Consider the following 9,912-nt stretch of genomic DNA (forward strand, 5'->3'; position numbering starts at 1 on the left):
CCAAAGAGGAACAGCGGTGTCAGAAACACTACACAAGCCATGCTGCACGTAACTGGACAAGGAAGGGAAAGACACCCTGACAGTTAAGTGGTAAATGCTTGCTTTAGCTCTTCCCTGTACGAACAAGCGTCATGTCATTGTATGGCCACTAGATGGAGTCGAGGAGCATAGGAATTATCTATGCTCCTCAGCTCCATCTAGTGGTCATATAGTGATGAGACGTTCATTCGCACAGCTCTTTAGCTATTTATACTGGTTGCCCTTTACTGGAGGTTTGCACTGGAAAGAATCAGTGCCAGACTGCCAGCACTATAATCAAATTGATTTTTATTAAAGTGAAAAGTTCTTTAAACTATATCTAAACCCAAACACTTAAACCAAATATGTTGTTGCACTTGTTCATGTTATGTCCAAAAGTGTATTTTGTTTAATATGTTCTTCTAATTAAATCATACCAGCAAGATGTATCTATAGACACTTCCTTTTTTAGTGTGGCAAGGCTTAATCATACAGCCGCAGTGTTGTCACCCTTCCCTGAGCACTAATAAGTTGGATCACAAGCAGCTGTCGCTGGCACATTCTGCTGTAGTCTCCACAGTAAAACTGTGATGTTTAGCTGCGGGAGTGCAAATACATCCAAAGGGCGGTCCTACAAAGAGTCTACAGGATGTGCACAGCGTAGGGACAAAAACCATGTGCAAAGTAAGGGCAAAACTGTATTTATATAACAAAAAAATTATGCAATCGTGTTTTATTTACAGCGCTCTACAAAACAAGTATTCTTTTGAGAGAGTTTAGTTCTACTTTAACAGCAATAATTTTAATAGCATAATTTAATAACCGTGTGAAGGACAGGTTCTCTTGAGAAGACACAACCTAAGAAAGTGAGTTTTTTCAAGTACAGCCACAGCTCTCCACTATCATATCGGGAATGTCTGCCTTGACAATGGTGTTATTTACATCAAAGTAGAGAATGGATAGACTTCTTCGCTTTGTTGGCACACAACAAAGGCTGAGATTGGAATATATGTTGTTTGCCTTTATGAGGCTGAAGACAGCAGTGTGACTAGATGCTGAAATCCCTGGTGCTCTGGCCAGGTGGACAGGACACCTGCCTTCACAAAGGTCCATATTGTACCCCTTTGGGCTAATGATCCAGTCACTCCAGCCTATATCTTTAAAAGAAATATAAAACCTCTTGCGGCAACAAATATCTATGTCACCAGTGCATTCAGTAACATGTCTTCGAGTTCGGGATTCCTCTTGTTTGTTGCGCACTTTTAGGGCCAGGAATGGGAGACGACCATGAATGACGTTATCCATCATCAATAGATTCTGGCATTCCTGACACTTCAATTCCAGGTATATATTTTCTTTTCCCACTGATAAAGCTTTACCTGTGAGCATTGGCAGATACACCCTAAACCATCCTGCTTTATTCACCTTCACGTTGATTGTGTCTCCTTCTGCTGACTGGTCACCCGGCTGCTGTTTACTAGTCACTGAAATTGTCATCTTATTGCGAAAAGTTCTTTTCAGATGAAGCCATAAATATGCCTGATATATCTCCTCATGCTTGTCTTTGTCAGCAGAGAGATGGAAGTGAAGAACAAATGGAACATCTTGGAAGCTATCTGTAAAAGATACAATCATAATATATGGAATACTTTGATCCCTTTCTTTAAATTACAAAAAGTACATTAGGATGTATGGTGGAAAAAAAAAACTGAATTTATCAGACCTATGTTAGTTCTATGGGAAGTGGACTGTAAGCAGACATGTGTCCGGGTAATTGGATGGTGTCAGGGGTAATTGGATGTAAACAGACACACGTACGTTTAGATCTGGCTGCCAATAGAGTGACATTGGGCTTCCGATCAGATCTTCCTAAAAAAATGACCTGTCAGAAAGGGGCTTAAAGCCGGTCTTGTGATTCAGTTTCCATGACACACAGCAAAGCCAGGTCAGTGACCTCACTTTTTCCACAGCAGTTAAGCAATGTAGTTTGGTCACCAAATTAACCCCTGCGCATCCACTGACGTACAAAGTACGTCATTGGCAGAGGGCCTGTTTAAACAGACTAGAGCTGAAGTCTATGAAGAGTCAATGATGGAGAAAGATCTGGGTGTACTGGTAGATCATAGACTCAATAACAGCATGCAATGTTAAGCTGCAGTTTCTAAAACAAGCAAAATACTTTCTTGTATTAAAAGAGGTATAGACTCCAGAGATAGAGACATAATCCTACCCCTGTACAAAGCATTAGTAAGACCTCATCTGGAATATGCAGTTCAGTTTTGGGCACCAGTTTACAAAAAGGATATTGTGGAACTTGAGAAAGTGCAGCGAAGGGCGCCTAAACTCATAAGAGGCATGGAGGAGCTCAACTATGAGGAAAGATTAGCTGACCTGAATTTGTTCTCTCTGGAGAAGAGGCCACTAAGGGGGGACATGATCACCATGTATAAATACATAAATGGTCAATATAAAGAGCTTGGTGCCAAATTATTCACGTTAAGGTCACTGCAAAGGACAAGGGGGCACTCTTTGCGTCTGGAGGAAAAGAGGTTTAACTTTTACATACGAAAAGGATTCTTCACAGTTAGAGCTGTGAAAATGTGGAATAGACTCCCGCAGGAGCTGGTTCGAGCTAGCTCGGTAAATTGTTTAAAAAAATATCTGGATGTATTCCTAAATGCACAGAATATTACTGGATATTGAGTTATTATAAGTATATTAGGCATCAGAGATTGTTGATCCAGGGAATATCCGATTGCCTTATGGGATCAGGAAGGAATTTTTTTCCCCCTGTTGGAGCAAATTGAACCATGCTTTATAGGGTTTTTTTTGCCTTCCTCTGGATCAACAGGGTGTAATTGTGGGCATAGCGTTCTGTTTAGGCTTTTTTTTCTCTCTATAGGTTGAACTCGATGGACTTGTGTCTTTTTTCAACCTGACTAACTATGTAACTATGTAACTATGAAGTCGCCAGGACACTGTTTACAATTGTAAAGCCAGCTGTCGGCTTTACAATAGAAGCGATTCTGGCGGCTCAGCTGCCGCCAGATTGCTTCTACGGGCCAGTAAAGTGGCCGCCCCTTCCGTCTGACACCCTCGTCGGTTTTTTTCGAACTCTGCTGCCCCTCCTGTGGGCCCGGGACCGGCATGTCAGGTGCCGGCGGGAAGCTGGGGAGGAGAGTGGCGAACATCCATTCACCGATCTCCTCCCTGCTCTGTAGGACCAGGAGCGACGCGGCTACTGAAGCTGAGCAATGAGCTATTGAAGTGCGAGTTGTACTTCAATAGCTTATTTAAAGTGGAAAGGTGACACTTTTGAACCCCTAGTGGCACCTTAAGAAGGACCTGCCACCACAAATATGCTATCATATAGGGGGCTTGTAAGCCCCCCTATGTGATAGCAATTAAAGTAAACACCCCCGAGCGCATTCACGTAAACACGTCGGGTGCGCCTATGTACGAAAACGCTACACATGTTGGGTATTGCCGTACATGATAGAGTGCAAGCAATATTCTAGGGCATATATGTGTATCTCTAAACTGATGACCTGTAGGGGCTTTTAAAGCGTCGTCTATGGACTTTTTGGGTTACTGAATTTTGTTGCCGCTTCATGAACGCACACAATTTTTAACCTGGGCATGTTGGGTATCTATTTACTCATTGTAACTTCATCTTTTATATTTTGTAAAAAAAATCAAGTATTATATTGTATTGTGGGGCACTAAATTTAACTTTAGTGCATTCCTCACTATATTTTTGGGTGTGATAAAGAGTTGCGCTAATAACATGCAACATACAAATATGCAACTGCCACCATTGTATTCAATAGGGTCTTGGCTTTCAGAAAATATATAATGCTTTGGGGTTTGAAGTAACTTTCAGGCCTAAAATGTGGATTATATCAGGTGTGTAAAAAAAAAAAAAAGGGCCTAGGCAGCGTAAGGCTTAATCCAGGTTGCAGAATTAACCATGTAAGGACAGCACACACTTATGATGTCACCCTTCTGCTCTCTCCTGTAAGAAATCTAAGTGTGTTAGAGTAACAACACTGTGATATGCAGAGTGTAGCTGGCTCAGGGTGTTGGCCACCTTCTCCTAGTCGAGTTCTGTTCTGCAAGAACTGAAAAAAGCTAATATCATGACTAATTTAATCACTTATGACAGTTGCGTGTAAGAATAAAATAAGTCTACACCCAGGTGAAATACTGATGTTTTTGTACCTACCTAGAATTCAGCTTCAATAATGAAGTGTATGATTATTTTATTCTTAATAATACATCACAGCTCACACACAGCCTAACATAGTCTCAGGCAGACATTGCTGGACAGTACAGATTGTGACCACAATGTCATGGACCTACGTGGCCAGAGGGTGACTCTAGCGGGGAGGGTTTGTCATGAAACAAACATACATTTTATATAATAGGTTCTGATGGAAGTGGCCAATTTTCTTCTCATGTACCACATACTAGTTCAGGGGCAGATAAGTAACAAAATAGCTGCTTCCATCATTAATCAAAATAGTGTTTTGCTTCATGAAAATGTCCCTTTAACCCTTTCGCTGCTGGGCCCTGTCCATTTTTCACCTCAGCTTCTTGGACCATTTTTGATATTTTTATTTTCACTTTTTTTGTCATTTTCCACCAGTTTTCAATTATAGTTTTGAAAGTTCGTCAAAAGACCCCCCAGATCATATATTTCCTGAAAGCACAGGACTAGTACAATTGAATGTTATCTATACAAATACACTAAAATCATTATTATTGCACACACACATTTTTATTATTTTAAATGGTCCCTTTGTGAAACAGTGAAAATCAGACTTACACAAAACTGTACATAAGTGACTTACACTGAAAACCTCAAGGTGGCTTCACAGTCATAGTGTGCGGTCACATGCGATACAGTAATGTATAGTACGGTACTATCTGCAGTGTGGTGTGTGGCCTCCTCTGCTGCAGCTCAGCACTTTAAAAAAGAACCCCAGGAATTTTAAAAATTCACCCTTGCAGTATGGCTACCTCCACACTTCAAGGGTTAAGTGCTTGTTTTGTTCAGGGGAGTCAAATAAAAATGATATACTTCTCTGATCCTCAGTCCTGCAGCAGTTGCCGCTCACTTCTCCCTCCTCCACTCTGTGGAATCTTCCTTGGTGTCCTCATATCTAATGCAAGTCAAGGGACCTACATTCATGAGGTCATCAGTCCTTTAGACCGCTGGGGCCTGGGGGAGAAGAGTCTGCAGGGACAGGTCTAGCATCCAGATGGGACTCAGGATCAGGTGACTTAATCTGCTTTATTTGACTCTCCTAGACAAAATGAGCACTTAACCCTTGCAGCGTGGTTGTAGGACTACTGTAAGGGTAAGTTTTTTAATTTCTTGGAGTTTTAACATTGAACTCTGAAATGCTCATTACTAAGCACTTCGAGGTTCAAATAGAAACAGAAAGTTAAAGAGATCAGTCAATGGGAACGACAGATTCACTGATCTCTTGCTCATCATCCTGAAAGAGTCGGTGATGAGACCTTCATGAAGAGAGTACGTCGGTCTCATCACTGGCAGCTGATGAAAATCATGCTCCATGTAGCTTTTGAAAGCTCACTGACACAGGCCCTAATTGGCCAGCCAGTGATGGAGCAACACATGGAAGTAGGTTAGTATTATTTATGTTGTTTTTAGCAGTCCTGTTTTTGGCAAGTTATTGCTTGTGACAGGAATTCTAGCTAGACAACCTTCTTTTATATTTCTGAAAGGTCCAAACCGATAAAAGGGGAATCTGATTGGTTGGTATAAGTTACTACACTTCATTAACTTAATCGGTGGCATAACAATCGCCATAGTGACCCAGGCGGCCGCTATGGGGCCCAGGGCGCCCAGCCAGGACATTCACCTGATGCCCTGCGGACCGCCTGGGTTGCTATGGCATCTCAGGCTGCTGGCTGTCACTGGCGGGTGTGAGGAGGAACATGTCGCTGTTAGATCACCGACAACCTGTCAGTGATCTAAGTCTGGCCAGCAGCTGTGGAGAACGGAAGGCTGGGCCCGGCATCAGAAGCGGAGGAGGTGGGCCTAACAATGGAAGAAGAGGCACCCGGCGACGGAGGAGGTAGCCTGCCAGCTACCATGGAGGTGGACAGCGGATTGGGGCTGACAGGTAAGAGGTGTGCAGCCCACCTGAGACCCTGCAGATCCGAAAATGGCACTTTGGGCAAAATGCCGAAAGTGCCATTTTCTTGCCGATATAGCGGTGTATCCGTTCTTTCTGTCCTCCCCGCTGGGCGCTGCTCTGTGTCCCAGCAGGGAGGAGAGAAACTGTCACAGGCGACCGGGCGCTTCTGGAGGAGAGCGCTGTGAGCAGCCGGCATCTCTCCTCCCCGCACCGCTCAGCCTGTCACAGATCAGCAGAGCAGTGTGGGGGCGGAGACAGACAGCACTGTCACAGGAGGCTGAGCTCTCCTCCCACACCACTCGCTCAGCCTCCTGCGACAGCTGTCAGGAAGGAGAGTGAGTACAAACACTCAGCGATCAGTGATCGCTGAGTGTAAATAATTGAGGACATAGTATGTTTACTATATCCTCAATTATGAATGAATGGGAAGTGATCTACATCACCTCCTATTCATTCATGATTGTGGTTATAGTAATCACACTATATCTGCATGTTATAAATGAACAGTAACATTGAAAAAGTTAGAGTAGAAAACATTTCAGTTTCGGCCTGACATTTTTTTTCATTTCGGTTTTGTTTTTGAAATCTTTATTTTGGTGCATCTCTAATTAAAAAAAAAAAAAAATTTTATATAACACAATAAAACATACCTATTCCAGCAAAGCTGATCATTTCATAACTTTGACCATGGTCTACATCTTTGTCTTCTACATCATTTTCTGCTGGCAATTCTCCTGACAGGTCCTTATCCAAGTTGATTCTCAGCTGCTGCAGAGCCTGTTCCAGATTATCCTTAGAAACTGTGTTTAAGATGTTTGGCCGATGATGCAAGTGAAGTTTTTTCAGGATGTTCTGTTTGGCTATTTCTAGGAGTATTTCCTTCTCAGCCTGAGCTTCCATGGTCTGGGTGAAAACTCTGCATGACGAGCAGGACAGTTCTGTCAGTGATGCCTGCAAAGCGACCAGCAAGAGAGGCAAAATGATTCCAACTATCATGATGTTATCTGTAGGGAAGAAAAAAAGTCAAACAGCATACAAATATATGAATACAAAGGAATAAGCAAATCTGCTCAGGTTCGATTAGCGGGGATGTTCTTCAAATCCTGCTTGAAATCAGCAAAACCCAAACTTAGCCGCGAAACCCCTTGTAGTCTTTTAGGGGGAAAATCTTGATTCTAGTTTCTGGCCATTTTCAGGGTTAATAGGCAAACCATTGTCAAAAGATGGCATGGAGAGCTGGGCACTGCCATATGGAACATTTAGCAAAGCAAAACACCATTTGTTTACAATACTGTATGGTGGGGAGAAGGACCTTTTAACCCTTTCAACACTGCCGACCTATAACATACTTTATTTGTAAAGCCGACTGTCTGCTCTATACTGGAAGTGATTCAGGCAGCTGTACAGCCGCCCGATCACTTCCAGGGACTCCGATATGTGCGCCGAGTTGTAAGCCCCATATGTGATACCAAAAAAAATTAACTAAAAAACAAATAGTTAAATAAAATAAATGTGAACACAAAAAAAATGTAAGGCCCCCCCCCCCCCGCGTACACACATACAAATGCAAGCACGCATCAGGTGCGTCTACGTATGAAAATAGCAATTATGCAACACATGTTAGGTATCGCAGTACACACTAGAGTGAAAGCAATAATTCTAGCAACATTATTCATGGTTAACTCTAAATTGATGACCTGTAAAAGATTTTTAAGTGTTGCCTTAACATGTTCGGTATCAGTTTACTCAGCTAAGCTATTCTTTTATATTTTAGCAAAAAAAAATGGGCAATATAAATTTGGGTTTGATAAACAGTTACACTAATGTCACACGACATTAAAATTTGCAAATGCCACCATTTTATTGTACAGAGTCCCTGCTTTCAGGACATCTATAGCTTTGGTGGTTTAAACAATTTTCAGGCCACAAATGTGCATTTAAACAAAAACAAAAAAGCAAAAATGGACCTGGCAACAAAACAGATAATGAACTTTAGAGGGCAAAATAAAAAACATAAATTCCCTAAATTACTAGCTTTGGAGATGCATGGGGTGTTACGGAACAGTATAATTTTCATGCAGTGTTAGCGACACCGTATTCTGACATCACATATTTGTAATGTGTAATTGTTTTGTTATTTAATTTAGCTTGGCTTAAAAAACAGCAGAAAAACCTCAGTCTGATTCATTTAAACTTGAAGAAAAGGCTTTTTATGTAGTTTTGACAGTGACACCTGATTTTTTCCTCAAGTGTTAATAGGCCTAACTTTACCAGTAGATGTAGCAGCCACAGCAGATGTCAAAACTATAGGAAAGTTTACTCTTAGGATAAAGTAAAATAAAATCAACTTTCTACAACTTGGCCAGTGACACAACAATTAATAACATAGTTTGTGAGCTTCTTTTTTGCAGTACCACACAGTTATTTTCAAAGTGTAATGAAATCTCAAAGCAGAATGCACATAGCCACTTCAAGTATGTATTTAGCAGAAATTGGCTAGCATCAAAACAGTCAATCTAAGCACTTGAATATGCAGAAAATAGAAAGACACAAGGCAGGTTTTATCTGGCAAAGAAACTTATGAGAGACAATCACCACAGATATTGCTCAGTGGCTGGACAGTCTGTAAGCAGCCTGGTTAGGCCACAATATAAGACGGAGAGATAAGGCAAGTTTTATCTTGAAATAAATGTTAGATGTTAGAATGTATTATTTGAGAGAAACAGCCACAAATATAATGCATAGGCTTCTCTAGATGTCAACTATCTAGAGCTGCAAATAAAAGCTACACTATAACCAGTCACAAGTCTGGCAGTCTGAGCTCTTTGCGCTGCAGACCCTCCTTTTTAAAATCTAACAAACAAATCCTGGCCTAGGTTGCCCCACAGTGGCAGATTCCCATCTGCAATCTCTTTTTTTTTACACTTTTTTTTTTTTTAAATGTAGTTATACAGTATGTATGTATGTATATAAATAAAGAAATGCCTCTGCTTTACTAGCCTAAAGTGAGAGGTAAAGGCTCTGCCACATCAAGGTAGTCGCGCATTGCTACTGTGACCTCCTTCTCCTCCACCGCCTATTTAAGAAGCTGCTGCAAAAGAAAGGATAAAGATTACAGCCCTGGAACTTGCATCTTAAAAACCAAGTCGGCAATGACTGCTCCCATGTTTCTATCTTGCCAGTTTCCCTTAAAACACATATAGGGTGTTACTTGCCAAAGAGTTTAAAATAATACACATTCCCTTGTGATCAACCTAATCTACTGTGTTATATGGATACATGGCTCCGTCGGCTAACGATGGGAAGGGGGGAGGAGTCCGGTAAAGTCACGGACATGGACGTCACTGGACTCCTCCCCCCTTCCCTTCGTTAGCCCTTCGTGAGCCACTTGGGGAAGGGGGGAGGAGTCCGGTGACGTCGATGTCAGTGACGTCACCGGATCTCCGGCGGAGAGGTGAGTTCATTTTTGATCAAAAGAATTTTAATCGATCAAAAATTTTAACAATTAATCGAGAAATTAATTGTTAATTTCCGCAGCCCTAATTTTGTATACTTTTTTTTATTTTTATCTTTTCCTTGTAATCTGTTATCTGTTCCTACTCTGGTCAAACAAACACAGGTAAAGAGAGAAGGTTGCGACTAAAACACTTGCAAACATTTATTCCAATGTACTACTGAGTGTAAAGGATGTACCACTGACTGGAGGTGGAGCACAGCATGGGGG

General features: G+C 41.6%; 1 protein-coding gene across 1 annotated transcript in view; it reads right to left on the minus strand.

Annotated features, from left to right (window-relative positions):
• Positions 1-894: 894 nt before the first annotated feature.
• LOC108797758 (inhibin beta C chain-like) overlaps positions 895-9,912 on the minus strand; it is an 11,128-nt gene continuing 2,110 nt past the window's right edge. Inside the window, exons 2-3 of the mRNA XM_018569415.1 lie at positions 6,839-7,192; positions 895-1,634 (exon numbers count right to left, since the gene is read on the minus strand). Coding sequence (XP_018424917.1) covers positions 895-1,634; positions 6,839-7,192 — 1,094 coding nt within the window. The remainder of the gene's footprint in view (positions 1,635-6,838; positions 7,193-9,912) is intronic.

The sequence above is a fragment of the Nanorana parkeri genome, unplaced genomic scaffold (assembly GCF_000935625.1).
Source record: "Nanorana parkeri isolate BGI_ZX_2015 unplaced genomic scaffold, ASM93562v1 scaffold35, whole genome shotgun sequence".
Lineage (NCBI taxonomy): Eukaryota > Metazoa > Chordata > Amphibia > Anura > Dicroglossidae > Nanorana > Nanorana parkeri.